The 23,583-nt window shown below is 56.1% G+C and overlaps 1 protein-coding gene across 1 annotated transcript in view; it reads right to left on the bottom strand.

The window, feature by feature from the left end:
- Nucleotides 1–23,583, bottom strand: part of MYO15A (myosin XVA) — a 50,348-nt gene that overhangs the window by 8,228 nt on the left and 18,537 nt on the right. Inside the window, exons 22-60 of the mRNA XM_036894065.2 lie at nucleotides 23,201–23,318; nucleotides 22,701–22,876; nucleotides 22,147–22,231; nucleotides 21,333–21,386; nucleotides 21,153–21,234; nucleotides 20,928–21,058; nucleotides 20,381–20,476; nucleotides 19,220–19,455; nucleotides 17,367–17,548; nucleotides 16,987–17,059; nucleotides 16,595–16,786; nucleotides 16,194–16,354; nucleotides 15,838–15,932; nucleotides 15,184–15,304; nucleotides 14,928–14,995; nucleotides 14,777–14,854; nucleotides 14,448–14,628; nucleotides 14,214–14,346; nucleotides 13,756–13,861; nucleotides 13,517–13,589; nucleotides 12,226–12,347; nucleotides 11,967–12,026; nucleotides 11,439–11,514; nucleotides 10,998–11,113; nucleotides 10,792–10,910; nucleotides 9,861–10,002; nucleotides 9,329–9,440; nucleotides 9,181–9,255; nucleotides 8,505–8,683; nucleotides 7,810–7,925; nucleotides 7,482–7,554; nucleotides 7,135–7,207; nucleotides 6,810–6,883; nucleotides 6,509–6,591; nucleotides 5,109–5,239; nucleotides 3,844–3,938; nucleotides 3,562–3,639; nucleotides 3,086–3,182; nucleotides 503–663 (exon numbers count right to left, since the gene is read on the bottom strand). Of these exons, the coding sequence (XP_036749960.2) occupies nucleotides 503–663; nucleotides 3,086–3,182; nucleotides 3,562–3,639; nucleotides 3,844–3,938; nucleotides 5,109–5,239; nucleotides 6,509–6,591; nucleotides 6,810–6,883; nucleotides 7,135–7,207; nucleotides 7,482–7,554; nucleotides 7,810–7,925; nucleotides 8,505–8,683; nucleotides 9,181–9,255; nucleotides 9,329–9,440; nucleotides 9,861–10,002; nucleotides 10,792–10,910; nucleotides 10,998–11,113; nucleotides 11,439–11,514; nucleotides 11,967–12,026; nucleotides 12,226–12,347; nucleotides 13,517–13,589; nucleotides 13,756–13,861; nucleotides 14,214–14,346; nucleotides 14,448–14,628; nucleotides 14,777–14,854; nucleotides 14,928–14,995; nucleotides 15,184–15,304; nucleotides 15,838–15,932; nucleotides 16,194–16,354; nucleotides 16,595–16,786; nucleotides 16,987–17,059; nucleotides 17,367–17,548; nucleotides 19,220–19,455; nucleotides 20,381–20,476; nucleotides 20,928–21,058; nucleotides 21,153–21,234; nucleotides 21,333–21,386; nucleotides 22,147–22,231; nucleotides 22,701–22,876; nucleotides 23,201–23,318 (4,423 nt within the window). The remainder of the gene's footprint in view (nucleotides 1–502; nucleotides 664–3,085; nucleotides 3,183–3,561; nucleotides 3,640–3,843; nucleotides 3,939–5,108; nucleotides 5,240–6,508; nucleotides 6,592–6,809; nucleotides 6,884–7,134; nucleotides 7,208–7,481; nucleotides 7,555–7,809; nucleotides 7,926–8,504; nucleotides 8,684–9,180; nucleotides 9,256–9,328; nucleotides 9,441–9,860; nucleotides 10,003–10,791; nucleotides 10,911–10,997; nucleotides 11,114–11,438; nucleotides 11,515–11,966; nucleotides 12,027–12,225; nucleotides 12,348–13,516; nucleotides 13,590–13,755; nucleotides 13,862–14,213; nucleotides 14,347–14,447; nucleotides 14,629–14,776; nucleotides 14,855–14,927; nucleotides 14,996–15,183; nucleotides 15,305–15,837; nucleotides 15,933–16,193; nucleotides 16,355–16,594; nucleotides 16,787–16,986; nucleotides 17,060–17,366; nucleotides 17,549–19,219; nucleotides 19,456–20,380; nucleotides 20,477–20,927; nucleotides 21,059–21,152; nucleotides 21,235–21,332; nucleotides 21,387–22,146; nucleotides 22,232–22,700; nucleotides 22,877–23,200; nucleotides 23,319–23,583) is intronic.

Below are 23,583 nucleotides of genomic sequence, written 5' to 3'. Positions count from 1 at the left end.
AACACCTCCACAAATGTTAGCATAGGAGGGGAAAACCCAGATTTTGTAAACTCCATGATCCTGACTTAGAGGATATCCAAGTCTCAAAAGGGAATAACACAAAGACAAAAATAACCAAGCCAGCAAAAGCTGCTCAGACCTTTGGGAGAGGCACAAGCCAAGGGCCCAGAGGAGGAGGAAATCAGGAGAAAAGAAGTCAGAGCAGCCTCGTGGATGAAGGGCTGTTTGGGGCAGCCTTGTCAGAGAGGACTGAAACAAGCAGGGGGGGAGGAAGGGGGTACGGGTGAAGCAATGGCACATGCAAAGACCCATAAGTTAGGTAGCAAGGGCCACATCATTCGACCACTCTGAGGAGTCCACTCAAGGGAGCAGAGACGTCAGGGCCAGAAATGTCAGTGGGGCCTGGAATATGAAGACCTCAAATGCCAAGGCTGTGGAATCTGACCTCACGTAGGGAAGCCCGGAAGGTTCCAGAGTAGCAGAGTAGTCCACCCGTGCTGACCTGGTTGTAGTGCATGGTCACATAGAGCTCGTTCTCGAACTTGAGCGGCTGATCCCAGAGTACACGCCGGAACCAGAGCATGTAGCCACCATCCACCTGCTCCATCTCTGCGGCCACGTCCAAGATGTAGGCATGGTGGCTGAGTGGGCACACGTGCTGGCCTGCAGAGAGCGGGTGGTTGGCTGGGGGTGTGTGTATGTACGAGTGTGCACTGGTGTGGAGCGTGTGTGCAGACCCAACCTACCACCTAGGTGAGGCATCACCTCAGACAAGCCCCTCCCTGCTCTAGGACATGGCATCCTCAGTAAAGAAGAGCATGTTTATGGAATGAGGTGCTCTGTGTTTGTGGAATGTTGATGACCACAGATGGGAATAACTCCAATTCAAAGCCACAGCACTTAGGTCTAGGGAAGTGGCCTGGGTTATGCTCAGAGAAAGCCAGGCCTTTCTCAGAGGAGGCTGGGGACAAGGAGATGCACAACAGGCCTCAGATCATGAGACCAAGGGACATATTTCCACAAAACACATTCTGGAGTGACTCCTTGCCAGGCTCCTGGATGGGGCCTGGCAATGAGGGGGGGTGTGCCTATGAAAGAGGCTTACATTTTTCTTTCCTGCCCTGACACTTCTGTTTCCCATCCCACACCTTCGGCAGAATTTTATGAGAGAGAAGGGGTGTGGCATGATGATAAAGTACAGACTGCTTGGGTTCAAATCCAAACTGTGTGACCTGGGGTGAGTCCCTTAACCTCTGTGGCAGGCTGAATAATGGCCCCCTCCCCAAAGATGGCCAGATCCTCATCCTCAGAACCTGGGATTATGTTGCCTTCATAGGAGAAGGGACTTTGCAAATTAAGGACCTTGAGAAGGGGAGATGATCCTGGATTATCCAAGTGGGCCCAATGTAATCTCAAGAGTCCTTACAAGGAGGTGGTGGGAAGGTCAGAGAGAGAGAGAGACCTAAAGATTCCACACTTCTGACTTTGAAGAAGAACTCATGCAACTCAACACCAAAAAAACCCCAAATACCACAATTACAAAATGGGTGGAGGACCTGAATACACATTTTTCCAAAGAAGACATACAGATGGGCCAACAGACACATGAAAAGATGCTCCACATTGCTAATCATTGGGGAAATGCAAATCAAAACCACAGTGAAGTTTCACCTATACCAGTGAAAATGGCCACTATCCAAAAGACAAGAAATAACGAGTAATGGCGAGGATGTGGAGAAAAGGGACCCCTTCTACACTGTTAGTGGGAGTGTAAATTGGTGCAGCCACTGGGGAAAGCAGTATAGAGACTCCTCAAAAAACTTAAACTAGAAATACCATACAACCTAGCAATTCCACTTCTGGGAATTTACCTGAAGAAAACCAAATCACAGACTGAAAAGTATATGTACCCTATGTTTATTGCTGCATTATTTATAAGCCAAGATATGGAAGCAACTGATGTGCCCATCAATAAATGAATGAATAAGGAAGATGGGTACATATATACAATGAAATTTACAAAGCCATACAAAAAAATGAAATCCTACCACTTGCAACAACATGGATGGGCCTAGAGGGTATTATGCTCAGTGAAATAAACCAGGCAGAGAAAGATGAATACCACATGATTTCACTCATTGTGGAATCTATAAAACAAAACAAAACAAATGAACAAAACAGAAGGAACAGACTCATAGAGAAGAGACCTTGGTTCCCATAGGGGAGGGGATGGGGTGTGTGGGTGAAATAGGTGAAGGGTATAGAGAGGCAGAAAATCTCAATTATAATATTAAGTTAAATTTAAAATGTAGTTAAATTATAATATTAAATTAAATTAAAATTTATCACAGGGATGAAAGTACAGCATAGAGAATAGAGTCAGTAACTCTGCAGTATCCTTGTATGCTGACAGAAAGTAACTACACTTACTTGGGTGAGCACTTAACAGTGGAAGTAACAAATTGCTGTGCTGTATAACTGAAACCAGTATAATACTGTATGATCAGCTCTGCTTCAATAAAAGAAGTGTCAGTTATTAGGCCTGTTTGGTCATTGCCAGCCCCTCCCCATCTTAGCAGGACTTGTGGCAGGCAGGGCTGAAAACACACAGTTCAGGACCTAGGTGGCAATGGGGAGAGTGAATTGGGAGGCGGCTGGAGCTGACCAGCTGGTGGCAAGATCCAGAACACAGTCTCCTGGGAAGGGCCTGGTGATGCCATGGGAGGGGGCGTCTTACAGTTGCTCTTAAAGCATGAGAGGCAGGAAAAAATGCTTGTGCTGTGGGTTCCAAAAGTCAAGGTCTATTAAAGGAAACTTCATAGGATATAAGCTCCTTGGGGGCAGGTCCCATGTGCTCCCCTGAAAACCAGAGGGTAAGTGAGGAATCAGAGAGGGGTCCTGTCCACCTCAAATCATAGACAAAATGAGGCAGAGGGAACTGCAAAGGGCTGGACTCCTTGGTGCACAGAAAAGTCCTTCCACCTGGGGGTCGGGGGGCTTCCTGGAGGAAGTGGCATCTGACTGGGGCCTTACTGGCTGGGTGGTGGGGACGAGCCTAATATGCTTAGTTTTCCTGGCCACTCACCTAGGTTGGTGACAGCAAAGATGATGTACTCGTTGAAGGCCCCGGGGCGTGTCAGAGCCATCTCAGCACAGATCTCTTCCACCACATCCCGGGCCACCTGGAGAGGGGAAGAGGGAGGCTGTGCCAGCCACACCAAATTGTCCTCTCAGCCCACTCAGGCCCCACAAGGCCAAAAACAGTGCTCCTCAGGCCCTCTGCACAAGAGCAGAGGACTTCTGGAGGTCTCTGAGGCAGCCTCACACAGGGACGGGGCACAGCTTTTAGAATCTGAGAGACTCAGACTCAAATTCTGCCTTTGTTCCTTATTTGCAGTGTGACCCTGAGCCTAGAGGCTTTGTCTGAGAAATAAGTAATGCCTTGTGGGGCTTTGGGAGAGGCTGGGAAGAGCTCAACACTCTTGGGGACCCACCCCAGGACACCCCAGGGGTACCCCTGCACCTCTAGCACCTGCCTGGCAAAGATATCCCATCACTCACAGTGCATGTTTTGATTTTGAAATGGCGTTCTAGGCCTCCAGGGAGAAGAAAGAGCTGTCTCTTGGAATTGCGGCCCACCTGGGACAAGGAGGGGAGGAGATGGGAGAGGTTGGGTCCTAGGGTTTGGGCCAGCTGTCCAAGCCAAGGGGTTCTGGGAATGCACGTGCAGGAGCACCGGGCAGGGCCCAGCTGCACCTCTCTGAGCAGTGATGTGCATGACGAGTCTCCATGTGGGGCTCCTGTCTCATGCTCACCCTGCACCCCCTGCACCCCCCAACTCACCAACATGGCCCGAAGCTCCATGCTGCTGGGGAGCTCCAGGCGGCCACCGAAGCGGAAGGTTTTCTGCAGATTCTGCTCACAGGCCTTGGCGATTCCTGCAGAGACATGGAGTCAAGGCCTTGCCCATCGTAGGCAGTGGGAAAGGGGTTCCCTGGCCACCAGCCACAAGCTCACTGGCTTCTCTCCACAACCTGTGGGGTGGTCATCACTCTTCCATTTGATGGTTGAGGAAACAGTTCATAGAGGGGCAGTGATTTGCCCAAGGTCAAGAGCTGGAGTATAAGAGCTACATTCAAACCCACATCCCACAGGGTCAAAGCCTTTTGTCAAGCCCACAGTCCCCTTGGCTGCTATGATCCCTGGCAACAGCTGTCACCTCGAGCTGTTAACTGGGGTGCACCCCCAACAGGCTGCAAGGCTGTGATGATGTGGCTGTGCCCTGAGGCTGGGACCCCCTTGCCAACTGCCCTCCCTCACCCAGAGTTCCAGGGCAGAAGACCCCACCATCTGTTTCTCCACATTTCTGGGTAAGGCATTGCTCCCACTCTGGGAGAGGTTGAGACAGTTCTAGGGCACAGCCTGCTGCCTCCATGGATCTTAGAGCCCTCCTCTGCGGAGCTGGGCCCATTAACCTCTGAGTCTGGGAATGTTTGTTAAATGAATCAAAGAGGAAGATTCAGAGGCAGAGAGCGTGGGGTCCCCTATCTCCTTCATGGCCTCCATGGTGACTGGGAGGGCCCTTAACTCTTTGGGGGGCACTCCCAGGAGTTGCTATGGAAACAAGGCTGGGCGTGAGGCTGAAGAGCCTCCTTTCCTCCATATTCCAAGGGGGAGAAGCCAAGATCTTGCCACCAGCTTTGAGCCCACCCTGGTCCAGACCCACTGAAGACACTTGTTGATGCCCAATGGCCAGGGAAGCAGGGCCTCACACCAGTACTCAGGCACTTGCAACCTCCTCCTCTTCTCTCACATACCACCATTCCCACTTCCTGGCCTTTGCTCCTGCCACTCAGCCCATGTAGAAATCCTTCCCATGTGCTCACTACCCAGGGCAATACCTCCTCCAGGAAGTCTTCCCTCACATGCCATCCTCTCCATTAGATCAGACCCGCTGCATCAGCCCTGGTGGGACCTCCACGAGTATTTGGGGAGTGAGTTAATATTAATAAACATTGTCTGGGCATCTTTGAAGGAGATTTTCCCTCCAGCTGGCTGCTCATGTAGAAAGGCCCAAAGCCTAAGGTTACCACTTGCTGGCCCCTCACCCTGGAAAGGCAGGCCCGGTGTCTGGCTCACATCTCGGAGGAAGCGAACAAGGTGTGGCTGGAGCACCTGGGAGCAGCTGTGGTAGGCAGCTATGATGTACAGCAGCCTCCAGCCTCGCTGACAGCTGTCCCTGCGAGGACATACACATAGGACATACACATCACAGGTGGACCCAGCATTAGAGTGCCATGCCAGGAGTCTCCTGGGACTGGGCAGGAGGCCTCCAGCTCTTAGGCAGCTCCTATCTGCTGGGGATGCTCCTCCCCATCCAGTGAGGCACCAGCAGGTAGGCCCCAAAGCCACGCAGAAGGTACATTCTGCTTGAGAAGCCAGGGTGGGAGGCAGGGAAGGAAGCTGATGAAGCCCACGACATGGGTAAAGAAACGTCTTCTCCAGGTAGAATCTCTCTGGGGAGGCTTCTGGGTGAACGTCCTTGAGGGAGGACAAGGGGAACGTGCTAGGGTTGTGCAGAGGTAGTGGCAGGAAAGGCCTCAGGTGGGAGGGGCAGGACAAGATGCTGAGTAGTTCTAGAATTCCTGGGGGAATGGACAGCAATGGGTGACGTAGAGTACACAGAACAGAGGGCCTGGTGGTAACAAGAACGTTACATATTTCAGGTACCTGCTGTGTGCTGGTCCTGTGTGAGACACAGTAATTGACCTTTACACTGCCCTGGGCATGAGGGTTTCCTTTGTGGGAACCTCTAGTATCTGGGGACAGCACTTGAGCTTCCTTTGAAAAATCACCCACCCCTGGGTCTCTGTGGTTTGGAGATGGGCATGGGAGCCAGGTCTGGCCAATTAGCACACTGTAGCTCCCTGGCCACAAGATTGGTTTAGGGATGGGCATATGATCCAGGTCTGGCCAATTAGAGTCCAGCCTCCCTCTGGCTATGGTGATTGGTTTGGGGATAGCATGTGACGAAGTCAGGGATGGGCATGTGACCAAGTCAGACCAACGGGACTGGATTTGGGAATTTTTGCTGCAAATACTGGGTGAATCTTGCTTTCCCTGAGATTACTAAGATGAGAAATGTCTCCCCAGAAGACATTTCCATTATCCAGCTGTGCCTGAAACCATATGTTGGCCTTTTCAGTCACCTGAACCTTCTTTTGCTTGAACCAGCTTGAATTGAGTTTCTGTCACTTGCAACCAAGAACCTGGACTTAACACATTATTGCTGCCACTTTACAGATGAAGAAGCTGAATCTCAGAGAGCAGAAATGGCTTGTTCTAGACCTAGCAATTCCAATTACATGTGCTCTGTCTGTTGACTGAGGAGGAGAATGAGGTGGGGAGAGCTGGGAGGGGACAGACCTGGGGAGGCTGGAGGCTCAGCTGGCTCTCCTGGAGCACGGACACAGGGCGGGGGGCAGAGGTAAAGGCCCAGCGCACTCACTGCTTGGTGCTGGCGTTGTCTGTGATCTGCTTCACAACTTGGCAGTAGCATTCGTCTCGCATTACCTCATGGTCAGCACACAGCTGAAGGAGGGCAGGCCAGGTCACATGCCAAGGCCATATAGGACCCAGGCCACATACTAGGCACATAAGAACAGGATCCCTTCCCTAGCTCCGTCCCCCAGTGAGATATACTCCTCTTTGGGCTTCCCACCTCACTGTCCTGCAATTCTGGTTAACAGAAGGGAAAAGTGAGGCACAGAGCAGGAAAGGGAGCATCTGGCAACATTGGCCAGACTGACCTTCAGGAGGGTACAAAGCACGTCCAGTTCACTCTGGCCCTTCAGTGGGGCATCCCCCATGAACCTCATCACAGCTGTAAGAAAGACCTATCCCATTAGGCCACCAGCCCCTCTGCTTCCCACCCACCCCAGGGTGCCCCAAGGTTGGGCTCCTTCCTGGGAGGCTATGGCCAGGTGCAGCTGGGGGCTCCTCTTCTCTTAAAGGGGCACATGTCTGAGTTGAGGGGAGGGGAAGAATCTGAGGACCAGGGGAGTGGGATGAGCAGGGGTCCCACAGTGCTGGGTCCCACCTGGCCCATGCCCTGGCTGCAGTCCCACCCCCCACCTAGGAACATGTCGGTGGCCATCTTGTTGAGGCTGCTGTCACTGAGCTCGATGAGAGAATCCAGGAGCGGGGTCTGTGAGGGAGGAGGGGCTGCATCATGATGGAGGAGAGCCACATGGTGCCTCCTGCCTTAGGACAGGAGGGTCCACATCATCAAAAGGGAGCCAAGCCCAACACTGGGGACAGATGCCACCCCTGGGAGGAATCCCGGCCTCAGAGTGCGGGGAGCAGAGGGTTGGGGGGGTGGCAGCCCACTGAGGACAAGGTGGTTTGCCCCAGAGGCCTGAGGGGGGGCTCTTGCCATAACCATTTTACAGATGAGGAAACTGAGGCCTGGGGCTGGACACCTTGGTGAAGCAAAGCATGTCCTCCCAGGCTCTGGACTCCTGACCCTCCTTGGATTTCAGCCTGAGGCCATCCCTGCAATAGGAGGTGGGCGCTACTGACCAGGCTGGCCTCTGCGCCTTCAGCCACATCCTAGTCTCATATGGAACATTCTTGACCAATGTCAGCTAAGCAGATAGGAAGACTTCCAGAAGCTGAGGCTGCAGGTGGACCCATACCTGGGAGGTTTCTCATCCCCCCAGACATTAGTGGGGTCTCCCCACTTGGATGGCTGTAAGAAGCCCCAGAAGGACCCTCAGGGTTGGGATGAGGGGTGGGGCCACCACTCACTGGGGTCTCTTCTGAGGGTGTCGGAAATACTTCTGGGCAAACTCAAGCATTGTGTGCGGTGGGAGAGCCAGGCTGTCCTCCCCACAGTCAGGGGAGCCAGCTCTGACTGGGGGACCCTGCAGGAGAGCCAGAGTTAGGCGCCGGTCCTGCCAAGCCCAGCCACACCCTGCCAACTCAGCACAACCCCAGGCCGATTGTGCCCAGACCCTCTCAGGCTGCCCCACCCCACCACCCTTCTGGACTGGCCCCCCTTCAACTGGCCTCACCCCTTCAGCCTGCTCACACCACCAGCTAACTCTGTCCCCCTGCCCTCCATCCCCCACATCCATCCCTGTCCCAGGCTGGCCTTCCCAGCTGCTCAGCTTTACCCCACTCCACTCTACAAGCCCAACCTCACTCCGCTCACCTGGCCCCCCATCCCAGGCTGACTCACCTACTAACAGGCCCAGGCTGGTCCTGCCCCATCAACCTCTCACAATGTTTCCAATGATGCCCACCCTCCCCTACCCCATTTGGCCCACACCTCCTATGTCTCTGGTCACATCTCATGGGTCAAGCACCTGGCTAGCCCTACCAGGTTCACCTTATCCCAGGACTGGCCATGTTCTTGGCTGATCTTGCTCCTGTCCACCCCACGGTCAAGCTGATCCTGCCTTGCTATCTCGGCCCCATCAACCTGGCCCTGCCAGTCTTACCTCCCTCCTGCGGCCCACCTCCCATGCAGCAGAAGTCGAGGCCACAGCAGCAGCCACGGCAGCAGCCTGGCCCCTGCCTGGCTCTGTGGGCAACTCCAAGAAGTCCGGGGCAGCTGCAGGCTGCACCAGCTCAGAAGGGAAGCAGCCCACTCGCCCATGGATGGTCCCGAACCTCCAGCCTAGGGGAGGATAAAGAGGTCTGAGACAGATAGAAGGTTCTCATCTGGGAGCTAACAGGGCTCTCTAGGGATATTCTTGACAGTCCTCAGGGCTGTGTGAGGGAGGCACATCATGAAGCCCTCTTACAGGTGAGGTAAAAGAGGCTCAGGGGAGGGAAGGTGTTCTCTCAGTGGGAGATGGGGCAGAAAACACAAGGCTTGTGAACTCTCAGGCTCAGAGAGAGGCTTGGGCCATGAACATGGAAACACTTGTACCCACGAAGATCCCTCAGCCGGACAAAGAGGAAGAGGGCTGGGCTCAATGGCCACCAGGAGGAACTGTCAGGCCACAGAGCAGGAACCTTAAGAGACCTGAATGGGCAGGCGAGACCCCTTTGGGGCACCAGAAAACCCCACTGTGGATCTGTGTGTGAGTGCACGAAACCAGGGTGAGCTGTGTGTGGGGTGTCCAGGTTCTGGGGCATCGGAGGCTGGACAGGAGATCCTGGGGTACCCACCAAAATCAGGGCCTCTCCGCCGCAGGTCCTCCAGGTACACGACCTTCTTGCGGACAACACAGCCGGCATTGTAGCCTGTAGGCCAAGCTCCTGTTAGCACCTTTCAGGGAGGCCTCCTTGCCCAGCCTCCCCCTCCTCTGGTACTGACCCATTCGAGGTGGCTCCAGGGGCTGCAGGTGGATGATGTCACCCTTGTGGAAGGCCAGCAGTGCTGGGTCCTCAGGCAGGAAGCTCCTCACAGCAACCACGTAGTCTGAGTCCTGGGTCAGCCAGGGCAAGTCAAGGGGCTCTGGCCCCACCCCGCCAGCCCGGGCCTTACATCCACAGTGCCCCTCCCTGACTCACAGGAGGGAACATTACCTAGGGAAAGAGGGAAGGGCATTCCAGGTAGAAGGATGGCCCTGTGAGGGGCTGGAGGCAGAGAGCGCGTGCGCCCCCACTCGTCCCCACCAGGCTTCCCCACCCTGGAAGCAACCTGCCCTCCCTCCGCAGGCAGGCAGGAAGCAATGCAGCCACGGTGGAGCTCACACACACACACACACACACACACACACACACACACACACACACACACACACACACCCATACTCGCCAGGCGAGCTGCTGCTATACACACGGGGTAGAACAGTCCTGTTCTTGGGCCCTCGGCCCTGCAGGGCTACCTGGAGGAAGACCCTGACCTTCTTCAGCTCTAGGATGAAGTCGTCCACCAAGGCCTTGACCTGGTGAGCTCGGGCTGAGAAGAGGATAACCTTTTCGTTGGTCAAGTTGAACTCCAGCATGTTCTGGGAGGGGACGGTCACAAACAGGATATCTGCAAAGCTGCAGGGTGGGAAGGGGGCATGAGGGCCCCGAGGTCAGAGGACGCCTCTCCCTGCCCTCTCTGCTCCTGCCCATACCAGTCCCCAAGCCTAGCGCTCCAGTCCCCAAGCCTAGTGCTCCTCAGCCCCATTCCACCAGCCCCCACAGGACCCGGGGAACTTCCCTGGCCCCCTCCCTGACCCTGCCCATCACTCCAGCTCATCTCCCACCACCCTTTGAACTAACACTCTAGCTTTCCCCACCCTTTTCTTTCCTTTTCTTTTTGGCCTCTTGAGCCAACCACCCAGATTTTACCCATGCAAATCTCTCTCTTTCACCTACTGACCAAACTCTCTCCATCTTTCAAAGCAAGGGGGTTCACCCAACTCGTGAGCGAAGCTTATTCCCATCCTCATGTTATAAAGAAAAAAAGGAGCTGCCAGCAGGTTGGGGGGCTGCAGACTCAGTGAGGCCTCACACTGGAGAGCTGTTTCCCTGGCTGCATCAGAACCTGTTCAGCAAAGTCACCCCAATACATAGGGAGTCTGAGGGCAGGGCTGGGGTGTGGTCCCAGAGGCAGGACAGGGTGGTGGGCTCCTAGCTCACCTACTTCCTGGATGTGTGACCTGAGACAAGTAACCTCTCTCTGTGAGCCTCCATTTCCCCATCTCTAAAATGGGCTTGACTAAAGGGTTTGGCACAGAGCCTGGCGCATCATAAGTACTCGGTAATTGGCTATGGAAAGAGTCAGTGGGGAAATGCTGATGCCAGTCTGTGCCCCAGCCTCCAGCCTGCCCACTTGCTAGTCACCTGTATGTGCGCAGGACCCGCAGCTGCCCACCAGCTTCCCAGCTGCCCTTGACCATCCGCAGGAGTTTGATGCCTGTGTGGGACACAGCTAGAATCTGCACACCAGTACCCACGCTGCCCTGGGGTGGGGATAATAAGCATGTGAGGGTCTTCTATCCTCACTACTGAAGCCCCTGGGTGAGTTGGGGATTGGCAGGGACTCGAACCGTGGCAGGGAAGAGACGGGAGAAATAGACCTCCCAGCTGTCGCGTGCAGTGCTGACCACAGCCCGCTTCACACTCTCCGTCACCAGGGGCCGCTGTGTGTCCAGCTGATTCTGGGCTAAGGGATGCCAGGCCAGGTCAGGGCCCTCTTCTGTCCCCTGCCAGCCCACATTGCAAGGGCAGGGAGGTATTGGAACAGTGTGTTCTCAGTGTCTATTCTGGGAAACTGATATCCAGAGACAGACAGATGGCTAGAGCCACACAGCATGTCAGGCAGAGTCAAAGTCAGACCAGCAGCCTGGCCACGGGAGAGGCAAGTAGCAGAGCAAGGAGGAGTCTGCAGGCACACGGGCCTGGGCTTGCCAGCCCCCGTCTCCCTCTGGGAAGGGCCAGCCTGGCTGGAGCAGGCGGCCCCACAGTGCCCCTCCCCCTCCCCGCAGTACCAAAAAGGGCCTTCATCTTGAGCCTCTCATCATCAGAAATGCGCAGGCAGGCCTTGGAGAGTGTGTCATGCAGGATCTGCAGAAATGAGCCACAATATGGCTGGCGGCCCATGGACTCCCCAGCTAAAAGCCAAGGCTGGACTCTTCTAGGGTGAGTGGGAATGCAGGGGCCCCCTTATGCAGCAGTGGGGTCACCTGTGTGAATCAAATCCCATTCACCTTCTCCTTTCTCCTCACCTCCACAGTCCATGCTGCCCTGCCCAGGCCTCAGTTTCCCGATCTACATGGTGGGGCTTGGATTTGACCTCCTGGCACTCTCTAGCTCAGGCTGTGAGTCTAGTTGGGTCTGACTGTGGGCTCACTGACCTTCTCCGTGGGTGTGGGGGATTCAGTGGGACAGCTTCCCATCCTCACTGTGGCCAATGACCCCCAAATCCAAGAGCACAGAAGCAAACTTTGCAGACCGCTAGTCTCTATGCCCATTGCCCTGCTGAGTACAGTGAGGCATAACAGGAGAGAGAAACTTACCTGCCGGAAAAGGAGGTCTAGCTGGACAGGGTGGCTGTAGCTGTCCTTGGGGTAAAACACCTACGGGGGGTGAGGCCTCAGTGAGCAGCCCTCCTCTCGTCTCACACCTGGCCCTGGCCGCGGAGACAGCCTCACCCCGCACCGCCAGCCCCGCTCTGACCCCCAGCTCAGCCCTATCTGGTTCTCCGAGCTCCACCCCCAACCGTGGGCCCCTCTGCTCTCACACAGCCCCCCACCTAGCTTCAACCTGGCCAGGCACCTCTTTGCGCAGGAAGATACGCCAGGAGGCATCCCGGTAGCCATAGAAGGTAGGGTTGACGAGGCAGTGCAGCCTGGTCTGCACGGGGTCCTCCTCAGGCTCCAGAGACCTGGAGGGCAGCACTGGGAACACATCGGGCAGAGGGAGGGATGAGCAGAAGGGGCAGGGCCGGTGGGGAAGGAGACTGGGGGGGCGGACTCAAATCAGAGCGGTCTCCCACACACGGGGACACAGATTCACATGACCCGTGTGGGCGTGCACACACAATCATGAGGCCCAACCCTTCATTCAACACATGTATAGAATGCCTAGTGTATGCAGGCCTGTGCTAGGGGCTGGGGAGCCATGATGAATAGGACAGACAAGGCGCTCGCCCTGGAGTTTAGAATCTTGTGGCAGGTGTAAGTAGAACAGACAATTCAGAAACAACAAAGTACTTTGGTACTAGAAGCTGGGATGGAAATAAAACTGGGTGAATTAGAGGAGAGTCTGGGGTCTGGTCTGTGAGGGTCCTTCAGTCTCAGTGATCTGGCAAACCTTTTGAGGGGACATTGAACTGAGACCTGAATTTTTAGGGAAGAGCATTTCAGGCAGAGGGAACAAGTGCAAAGGCCCCGAGGCAGGAATGGGCTTGTGTTCTAGGAACAGAGTGAACCAAAAGGAGAGTGGGGGGAGACAAGGAAGGGGAGGTAGACAGATTATGCAGGGTCTCATAGGCTATAGTGAGGAGTCTGGAGTTCATCCTTAGAGCCGTCAGAGAGTTTTTGGCCCATGTGAGCTGATTTATACCTTTCAAGATCTCTGCGGCTATGTGAGGCAGAGGGTGTAGAGATTAGGTTCCGACTGTGATGCCCATCAGAGAGTTTTTGGCCCATGTGAGCTGATTTATACCTTTCAAGATCTCTGCGGCTATGTGAGGCAGAGGGTGTAGAGATTAGGTTCCGACTGTGATGCCCAGGGGCCTGTTTATATTTATATCCCTCTTTTGAGACTTTCGAGATGTGTGATCTTGGGCAAATGGCTTAACCTCTCTGTATCTCTGTTCCCCCATCTATAACACAGAAGCACAAATGGTACTGCCATGAAGGGTTTTAGAGGGGATTTAGTGAGGCCAGGGTAGGCTGGTCTGAAATCAGCAGTACTTAAGTGCTGGTATAATTACACAAATGTCCACACAGCGTGTCCACGTGGGCTTAGGGTCACAGATACACACATACCACTATAATGCAGATTTACCTGGGCTCACTCAGACTGACTCATATACTTGGAAGCTGCCCTCCTGGCCCCTTACCTGGAGTGGGCCCCATGGATGGCCTTCGTGCACTGGTCACTGGCTTCACGAGGCCCACAGCCTCTCTGGGCACCTGCCCCCACCACAAAGAGAGTGCTCAGTGGGCAGCAGGTGGGCCCCACAGAGGGGCCAGGCCAGGCCAGGGCAGGGTCTTGGCTTACAGGACGGCTGGTCTCAGGCTCCCTGGAGGCCCCACTGTCTTCTGTTCTGCCGGGGCCCAGCCCACCTCTGCCCCTCACCTGGCTGCCTGGTGCTGCCACCAGATGGTTGATCTGCTCCTTCAGGATCATCAGGGCCTCCTCATGGGGGTCAGGCCACTTCACAAACACCCTTCCACCGTCCTTCCTGGAGGGTTGGACACTGAGTTTCCTCTTTCTGGCCACACAGTCCTATAAGAGTGAACTTATTCCTCCACCCCCACCCCCCATCATTATAAATGAAAACAGAGAGGATTTCAGTCAGAAAGGATCAGAGACTGGCCTGAGTTCACACAGCACAACCCAGAAAGTGGCAGCCTGAGCATCCTGCTGCTCGAGGGGCTGATCTGGATCGACTGCATAAACAGACACATGCCATAAAGGTTGTCTGGCAGCTGTTAACCCATAGCTGGGCACACTGACAATGGGCACTCAGGCTCAGTGAGGAGGACACCTGTCCAGAGGGCTGGAGGGCTGGGGAGCAGGGGGGCAGAGCTGACCTGAGGGCCTTGGGTCGGCCTCCCCGGGATGGCTGCTGGTACTGCCTCACGATATTCCTGATCTGCTGTGTGGGTTGCAGGAAGTGCTCTGAGTTCAGTGTCGCATACTGGACCACCTCTGGGCAGGGAGAAGCTGTAGGCAAGGGGTGGGATGGGGGACAGGGTGAGGCCACAGTAGGTACAACCACACTCCTAGTACCATCTTGGGAAGCTGGGCTGGGATAAGTCACTCACCAGTTTCTGGAGAAGCCTGGTCCTGAGCTAGAATAGGGGCAGCTACCGGCTTGTTGAGGGGCCTTGGGGCCTTGGCCAGAGGGGCTGGGGCCACGGGCTTCGGAGGTGAGCGAAGGAGCACAGGTTTGGCTGGGGGTCCAATGCCTGCACACTTCGGCTGTGCCTCTGGTGCTAGGGGTTTCTGTGGGGAACAGGATGTGGAATGGGCTTCTGGGACACACTAGCCTGCTTTCAGGGACCCTGTGTCTGCCCAGGACAGCCTGTGGGCTCCTGCTCAGAGAGGCACAGTGATGCCCTGGAGCAATGCTACTTGGGCAGGCCAGGCTCACCTCTGGGGGTAGGGGCCTCGGGGCGGGACTCAGGGGTCCCTGCTGGAATGCCATGGCCTGCAGGGTCATCCTGTGGGCCTAGGAAGAGGCAGTCACAGTGACCAGGCAGGCCCGTGCTTGGGGCCCCTCCCAGGGCCCCTCTCGCACTCACCAGCATCATGGCCTGTCTGCGGGTGAAGGCTTGCTTCAGAGCTGATGTGGGGGCGTCCAGGCCTGGGACTGGTAGGGGCCAGGTCAGAGGGCATGGGAGGCAGGGGGAATGGGGATTTCCTACCACGCCTTCCAGGCACCTCACCCCCACCAGGCCCGTGGCTGCCTCCATTCTAGCACAAGAAGGAGCCCCAAGAACCAGCGGAGAGCCCCAGCCTTGCCCAACCCTGGAGCCACCCCTGGGGACAGGCACTGACTTGGCTTTGGCTTTGGCTCTGGAGGTCTCCTGGGAGTGCCTTCGATGCTGTTACTGCCACCTCCACCAGGCTGACCTCCCCCTTTCATACGGTAGGCAATGGCTGTTGGCTTCTCCAGATCCTGGGGACAGCAGGTGGCTCAGGTGACTGCCTCAGTGCCATATTCCCAAGGTTCCAAGGCAACAGACACCTGCCACCTGCCACCTCCTCCATCCCAGGGAGCCTCCTGCCAGCCAAGTGCCTGCTGTATGCCCAGCTTCTGCCCACACGGCATTCCCATCAGTACTCCTACACGCTTGCAAGCTCCTTTCACAGTGAAGCAAACTGAGGTTGAGAGAGGGGTATGCCCGGCTCAGGGCTGTGCATCATGTCATGGAGGGCCTCCTGGGGGTTCCCGGAGTGGGCAGGCCTGAGGGGGCAGGGCAGCCCCCACGGAAGTGGGGATTCTAGTCCTCCACTGCGGGTCCCTCCCAGGTCAGCCAGGAGCATTCCAGCCATGGGGACATACTCATCCTTTACCTGGCCCTCAGAAAAGACCCAGACAAGACCCCGTGGCCCTGGCCATGAGAGGCTCGTGTGTCACCGTGTGGGTGTGGGTGACTTGGTGAACATATGCTATGCCTACGGTCTATAGATGCCTCAACCCATCCCTACCCCATCTCCATAGGACAGCACAGGGTCGAAGAGGCTGTCCAGGTAGCAGTCCAGTCCCCTGTGGGGTGCAGCAGGCTCTCCAATGCTGTCTGAGTCTGGTGGGGGCAGGAGAGACACAAAAGTCAAATCCTTTTCTCCTAAGGGAACTTTTACAGCATCTGTGGTGGCTCTTTTTCCATAGGTTAATTTTTATCTGAACCAAGATAAGGTTGGATGGCCTTATATATATAAGAGATCTATTTAAATACAAGGGACTATTTGAAAAAAAAAAAAATCCTTTTCTCCTGCTAATTGCACCTCCCACAGCCCCCAGGCTCCATCCCTCCCCACCAAGAAAGCAGCCACTGCTGGTTGACCTTGGTGGGGTGCTGTCCCTCTCTGGTCCCCAGGCTCCCCATTTGTACCATCCTCACTGTGGCTGCAGTACCCATCAGAGTCAGCCACTTTGGGCACATGCCGCTGAGACTGGAACCTAGAGGGTGCATCCTCATCCGAGTCCCAGCTGTTTCCAAACACCCTGTGGGGAAGGGAAGCACAGAGCCGCTGAGCCCTGGAGAGATCCATGGCCCTCCCAGAACCTCCCCCCACTCCCCGCCATCTCCTCTGCACCCTGGAAGAGGGTGATGCTCAGTGGGTAAAGGCAGGACCCTCTGGTGAGCTCCACCTCCCTGAGAACCTCAAAGATTAAATCCAGCACTCAGCCTCTGCCAGCAGCTGAGAGGCCATGCACATGAGGGAGGCCCAGGGAGCCACCTACACTTTGGAACCTCCCCTGCCGGCCAGGGTCCCTTCTGCACCCACAATGAAGTAGGACTTCTGTCGAGGGAAGTCCCTGAGTAGCTCTAGGTCCGACACCAGGTCCAGTACATAATCGTGGCCTGCCAGTTCAGCCCACTGGACCCCGTTCTTCATGGCCACCGTCCAGCCCCGCCAGCCATCTGTCAGCCCCCTGGTGACCATATGTAGAAGGATGGAAATGAGGGACATAGCCAGCCAACCCACCTGGGGAGACCCTGGGATAGGAGTCAGACCCCAGGTATGGCCAAAGAAAACCCTATGGGACCCTCAGGAGGATTTGGCCCCATGCCCCTTCCTTCCCTTGTTCCCAGGTGCACAAGGCTGTGCTGGGTGGGGCACTGAGGAGCCAACCTGTGCTTCAGAATGTCTCCAGCCACCTCTTCCCCTGTGCTCCAGGAGTGCACTGGGCAGGAGAACTGGTCACCTGGGGCAGCAGCACGCACTGGGCTCAGCACAGATGCATCTGTACCCAGTCCTGCGGCTTCCCTGCCTGCTCCTGTCCTCGGCCAGGGCCCTGGACCTGCTGCCTTGCTGCCCTGCTCCCTTCCCCCGTCCAAGGCCCAGAGCCCATGCCACATGCTGACCTCCTTCCAGAGCCACAGCCAGTGCGCCCCTCCCCATCTTCTTCTAATCCCAGGGCAGACTGGGGCCTGCTGACTCCAGCTGCCCCCTTTGAGGGAAGGAGGGAGGTGGGGGCGAAGGCAGCACCGAGTGGGGAGAGGATAGCTCACCATTGAAGCAGCCCACATCCAGCGCCATGCGGGCCTTCTCCTGGGCTGCTATCCACTCGAGCTGGGTTGGGGGAAAGGTGCGGGCAGCCCCCAAGCCCAGCTGGTGGGCCCGGCCCATGGCCTGCATGAGGCGGTGTTGACACAATGCCTGGAAGCCATTCTGCCCATAATCAGACACGAACCTGATGGGCAGGAGTTGGAGCCAGGATGATTAGGGATCTGAGGCTAGCCCAAGGATGGAGAGGGATTCTGAGGCTAGTCTGAGGGAGGCCCAGGCCAGCCCAGAGCTCTCAGGTAAGTCTGAGAAGACCTTAGGCTAGCCTGGAAGAGTCCCCGGGTGACTTAGAAGGGTCCCAGACTGTGGTCCAGAGCTCTAGGATGACACTGAAGGGGTCCAAGAAGAGCCCAGAAGTCCATCACTAGGCTGAAAGGGTCCCAGGCCAGCCCAGAAATATCTTAAGCCAGCACGGAGGCCCAAGGATAGGCTAAAGAGATTCTAGACTGGCCCTCTTAAACTTCTTGGAGCAAAATGTCACTGACAGTGTGGGGCTACAGCAGGGAAGGGGGAAGGACCTGGACTCTGGAGGATTCCACCCTCCATTCTTTATTTTTTTTCAGTTGATAATACATGTAATAAAACTTTTTTCTTTTTTTAAAATTAAGTTATCATTGATATACAATCTTATGAAGGTCTCCCATGAGCAACATTGTGGTTCCAACACCCACCCCCATTATCAAGTCCCCCACCCCACTGCAGTCACTGCCCATCAGTGAGTGTAGCCCACCCTCCATTCCTGCCCCCTCTGAGTTTGCCTCCGAGTTCTGTCCTGCACAGACACGGCTGCAAGGGCTCAGCCTGAACTGGGACCAATGAGCCTGGTCTCTGCCAGGGGCAGGCATGCCTCATGCCCAGCTCCCGGTGGCCCCTCACCTGGTGCTGGGCCTGGCCAGGGGGAGCAGCAGAGCAGGCGCATGGCGGCTACAAGGAGGACCTAGGGCAGAGCCCACAGGAAGCCCTGCGCAGGCAGGCTGCGGTTTTCCCTGCCACTAGATTCACAAGACTGGCTGAAGGTGGACCCACCTACTGCACACAGCCCAGGTGAAGCTCCCTATGCTCTAGTTCACAGCCACCCTGTGAGGTGGGTCTTGTTGCCAACCCTGATTATCAGGGGAAGAAAGAGGCTCAGAGAGGGGTAGTGACTTGTCCCAGGTCACACAGCAAATAAGTGTCAGAACTAGGATTTGCACCAAGAGCCTGTCTGAGCTCTTTCCCTTGCAAATCATCCTACTCACCCAGCAGGGTGGCATCATCAGTATGCTGAGAGGGCTATAATCACAGAGCACTTACCACATGCCCATCTCTGTTCTAAGCATTTCACATGTGTTTAAACATTTAATCCTCACCACAGCCTATGGAGTAGGTAGTCTTATCATCCCCAATTTATAGGCAAGGAAATTGAGGCTCAGAGAGGTGAAGTAACTTGCCTAAGGTCACAGAGGTCATAGGTGGTTGAGCTGACATTTGAACCCACACTGCCTGAGTCCAGAGTCTGTGCTCCTAACCACCCCACTATACCCCCATGACCTGAGTGGCCAAGACCTTTTTCCCAGATTCCCCACTTTCCCACACCTGGTCTTGCTAGTCCCTCCACTCTGGGCGTCCTTTGTCCAGCCTTACCTGACTCCCTGCTCTCTACGAAAGACCTGCCTTTGTTTCTAGCTCTGAGCCCAGGGGAGAAGGGGAGTAGCTCCTGGCCAGCCTCTGTCTGAGCTCCTAAACACAGAGACCTCTCCCAGCCTTACTCTGACACCCTGCCCCAGGCTTCACGCCTGTGTTACCCAGTTGCACTCACTTGAGGAGGTACTTGTTGAGGCGTGAGGAAGGGGCAAAGCTGCTGAGGCAGACAGCCAGCAGGAGCCAGCCCCGCTCGGCATTGTGGACACTGGGGTTGCGCCACACCTGGTTCGCCAGCTGTGCCAGGATCTCATCCCGCAGTTCAGGCACCGCCAGCCCCTTTTGCACAATGTAGTTCCCAAAGACGTTCTCCTGGGCACCATACACGTGGGGGTCACCCATGAAACGCAGGATCTAGGCCACAAACAGGCTCTCCTGGGCCTCGTGGAAGGTTGTTCCCGCCAGGTCACCACCCCCAACATGCAGCCCTCTCATGTCCTTCCCATGCATCCCCCTGCCATATAAAAGCCCCCCATGATACAATATAATTGCTGTACCCTATGCAAATAACAAGGCAGCTCACTCCAACTCTGGGAAAAGTCAAGATTCAAAGCATGTACTGATGTGCCCTCCTGCTAGTGGACCTTCTGTAGTTCCCGATGCAGCCCCAGCCCCCTCCCTGCCCCCGAGGCCGCCAATCAGCCCGTCACCTGCTGCTCCATTCAGGGTCCTAGACAGTCCTTTCTAGCTTTCCTGTCTGACCACATCCCTCCCATGGAAGCACCTTTCTCAGCTCCTTAGGGCCCTTGGATGGCCTTAGGGCACTGCGTCTGTCCGTCAAGGCCCTGTGATCCCCCTTGCCTTTGCTCTTCTGACTGCCCTGCACATCAGTTTCCTCTTCTAGAGCTCTGTGCCTTCTTCACTTGCCCTGGCTGGCAGATTCTAGCTCCTCCTTCCATCCTAGCTCCAGTGCCCCCTCCTCTAGGAAGCCTCTCTGACCCTGCCCAGGGACGATGGATTAGGGGCCCCATCTGGACTCCCCAGCCTCCATGCCTCCTCCTGTCCACACCAGCATCCCCCCTCAGACTAGGAGGTCCTTGAGGAGAGGACCTAGATCAATTCTTGGGGTCCTGGGAGGCTTGAGGGAGAGGAAAGGCCCCCCTTAGACCCCAGCCCAGAGAGGAGGGCAGGCCCCACTGGCAGAAGCCTCTCCTCCAGGGAGATGCTGGGTGTAATGCCTTGGGCTAGTGGAAGACCCTGGAGAGCAGGGTGAGGGCCTTTGTGGTCTGTCTACTGGAGCAGGGGCTGTGAATGCAAAGGTGGCTGGGCAGACGCCTACCAGCTTGAAGATGCTCACAGCTTCCACATGGCACTCCACTGGGAGCCTCATGAGAGGGGTCCTCGGGGGCACAGTCAGCATCCCAAAGGCAGGCTCCTGGGGGCATAGGGCAGGCATGTGGGACTGGGGCTAGTGGGCATATCAGGATTCAGTGCTGTGTGCCAGATGGGGCACAAGAGCCCATGAGGGGAGGCCTTCTGTCCCCAGCTATGGCCAGGGACCCAGGCTCAGAGAGGCACAGATCCTGGCCCTCAGTGAGCTGGTGATAGACAGCTGAGGCCCATCCTAGAGAACAGGGAGTTCGAGCAGGGACGATCCACAGTGCTTCAGCGGCTGTTAGTTTGAAGTATTTCCAGGCTGGTGTGCAAATAGCCACTTCTTATTCAGGACCCCGGGAGCCCGCAGACTCCCCAAGATCTAGCAAGTGAAGGGTTTATACCAGATCCCACAGGGCATGGTCAGGAGCCTGCCCCAGGCTGAGAACAGTGACAGTTCTAATCGGTCAGTGTCCACCGCTGAGGGTCGGTGGGCCTGTGCCAGCCCTTACCTTGAAGTAGCACCGGACAAACTTGGCCATGGGGTAGTTGTTGATATCCAGGGGAAGTGTGACATGGGTCTCAGCCTGGAGACGGGGAGTCCGCACAGGGGCCACCCGGGGTACCTGGGCTGGCTTGAGGCCTGTGGGGAGAGGAGGGCATGAGTTACCTGGCTGCCTTGTCCGCTCCCCATCCCCCACACCCCAACACTGCAATGCTGTAGGGTGCTGACGTGCCTGCCCCTGCTCCCAAGAGTCCAGCCAGGTCAGCCGGTACCTCCAGGTGCCCCACAGCCACCACTTCCCGCTTGCTCAGCTCCTAGAGGGACAGCACATGGTGAGGGACAGGCCCGCCACAACCCCCACTAGCCAGCCTCCCTTCCTGTCCCCAGCTGCCACCCAGACACCCACACCAACCTCTTGCTCCTGAAGCTGTGCCTCCTCTGCCCGGAGCCTCTGCTCTGCTCTCAGCTGCAGGAGAGCAGGTGGTCAAGGTGGGCAATGGCGAGCAGAGGTGATGGCAGCCCCCAGGCCCAGTGCAGGTCAAGCCAGCTCACCCAAGGAGGCCAGCAAGAGAAGCAAGGGGTCGGCTTGCTTGGGGTCTGGAGGCCACTGGCCCACCTCACAGATGGGGAGGAGGCAGAGGTGAGGCCAGAGACTCAGGGAGGCAAGGGAGAAAGAGACAGAGATAGAGGCAAAGGGCAGAGGGGGTAATACTTTGGGGAAAAATAGAGACCCACAAGGAGGATTTCTGGGAAGTAGCCAAGAGATGTGTGACAGAATCCCCTTCTCTGTCACTCCACAAAACTTTCAGTAAGTCAGGTAGATCTTCAACTCTTTGGGAACTACATTCACCCCTCTGGGGTTGGCTTAAATGACAATGGCCAAGACCAGCATCCCAGTTAAGAGCAAAACCATATGTGGTGGTGGTCAGGCCACTGAATTCTAGTCATACCCAACCTCTCAAGGTCCTACTATGAACCCAGCACCAGGCCAAATCCTTCACACGCAGCATCTCATTTAACCCTCTCTACAGCCCCATGGGGTAGATGGGAAAGAGGCTAGGGAGGGGCCAAGGTCACAGCTAGTGAGTGGCAGACCTTTGAACCCAAGACTGTCTGAGGCCAACAGTCTCTTCCTGGGTGCTAAGTGCCTCCTCCCTCCCTGCTGCTCCCTGGGCCCAGACAGGGCAGGCTGGCTCCTGGCAGAAGGGTGAGGGGTGGGCATGCACCTTGAGGTAGTGCTGGTGGCTCATGTACGTGCGCACCAGGGACCGGAATTTCACCAGACTCCTCCTCTTTTGCTGATACCGTTGCCTGGGGTGGGAAGGAAAGGAGTTGGGGTCACAGAGTAACCAAGAGGCAGAGGTGCCCATGCTGGCCTCGTCTGGGTGCCAGTGCCCCAGAGATCACTCTGGGGTCCTTTGGCACAAAGGGAAACAAGCTCAGAGAGGGGCAGTGACTTGGCCAAGTTCACACAGCAAATTAAATGGTAAGGCCTGGATTAGACTGCCTGGATCATGTACTTCCATCAGGTTGTGGTCCCTGAGAGGCAGGGTGTGGCCCTCTTGGCCATATGGATTTCCACCCACCAGTCACTCGGGTTAGGAGACGGGTGGGAAGGACATCCAAAGCAGAGGCAGGGAGGATCTGACCATCCTTCCACAGATGCTCCCACTGTCAGTTGACACTTCTCCAGGACAAGGAGTTTTCTACTCAAGTTTACACATGGCCTGTCCCAAGTCTAGCAGTAGAGCTCCAGGGAGCCCTGCCCTCTCGGCTGTACCTGGCCAGGTATCCGCGGGCCCGGCTTTGCAGCAGGATGATCTTGTGGCGCAGGGAATGGAAATGCCGCTTGATGAGGAAGCCTCGGAGGCAGCGCTGCAGAGTGAGGGCTGCCAGATTCAGGACGCGCTCCCGCATGCTCTCCAGCAGCTGGTGTAGGTGTTCCTTAAGGAACAGCTGGGGACAGGGGGCAGGCACTGAGGCAGGGAAGGGCCCCGTGACTCGACTGGGGGCCCCTCCCTCCCCAGAAGTCCATGAGACAGAACAGACAGGTCAGCCACAGAGCTGGGTGAAGGATGGGCAGGGTTTGGAGAGGTGGGGGAGAGGATGATGGTGAGTTAGGCAGGGGGAGCTGCCTGAGCAAAGGCCCAGAGACGGTCAGCATTCTGAGCTCAGCTGGACTGCCTCTGGGATAGTAATCTTTAGCTTGGGCATATTTCTCACTCCATTTCTCACCCCTGAACGTGGAGCCTCCAGTGGCTGAGTGTGGGGTGGACTCACCTTGCTGACACCGACGCGGTATGTGTTTGGCATGACTGTGCATAGGTGACTCAGCACTGACACACACATGTCCCCACTGGCTGGCAGGCTGTGCTTGAGGGCCACTAGACAACGGTACCTGCAGGGTCCAAACTCAGCTTGGGGCTCTGGGACCCACCTCAGCTGTCTGCTAGACCATGGCATCACCACCCCTACCCCCATCACCAGGAGGCTTAGGTCCCAGCAGTAGCTCTACTCAGAGTGTCTTCTCCTCAAAAAAGGCACTCCATCCTCAAGACTCTTTACTTCTGGGTATTAGGAAATTGTAATAGATGGTTTCAGTAGAATAAGACACTTTACTACCATCCACTGGAAACCTGTCTGGTAACTATTAGAATTATTCC

Source organism: Manis pentadactyla, chromosome 4, assembly GCF_030020395.1.
Source record: "Manis pentadactyla isolate mManPen7 chromosome 4, mManPen7.hap1, whole genome shotgun sequence".
NCBI lineage: Eukaryota > Metazoa > Chordata > Mammalia > Pholidota > Manidae > Manis > Manis pentadactyla.
This window is presented reverse-complemented; position numbering and strand designations above follow the sequence as displayed.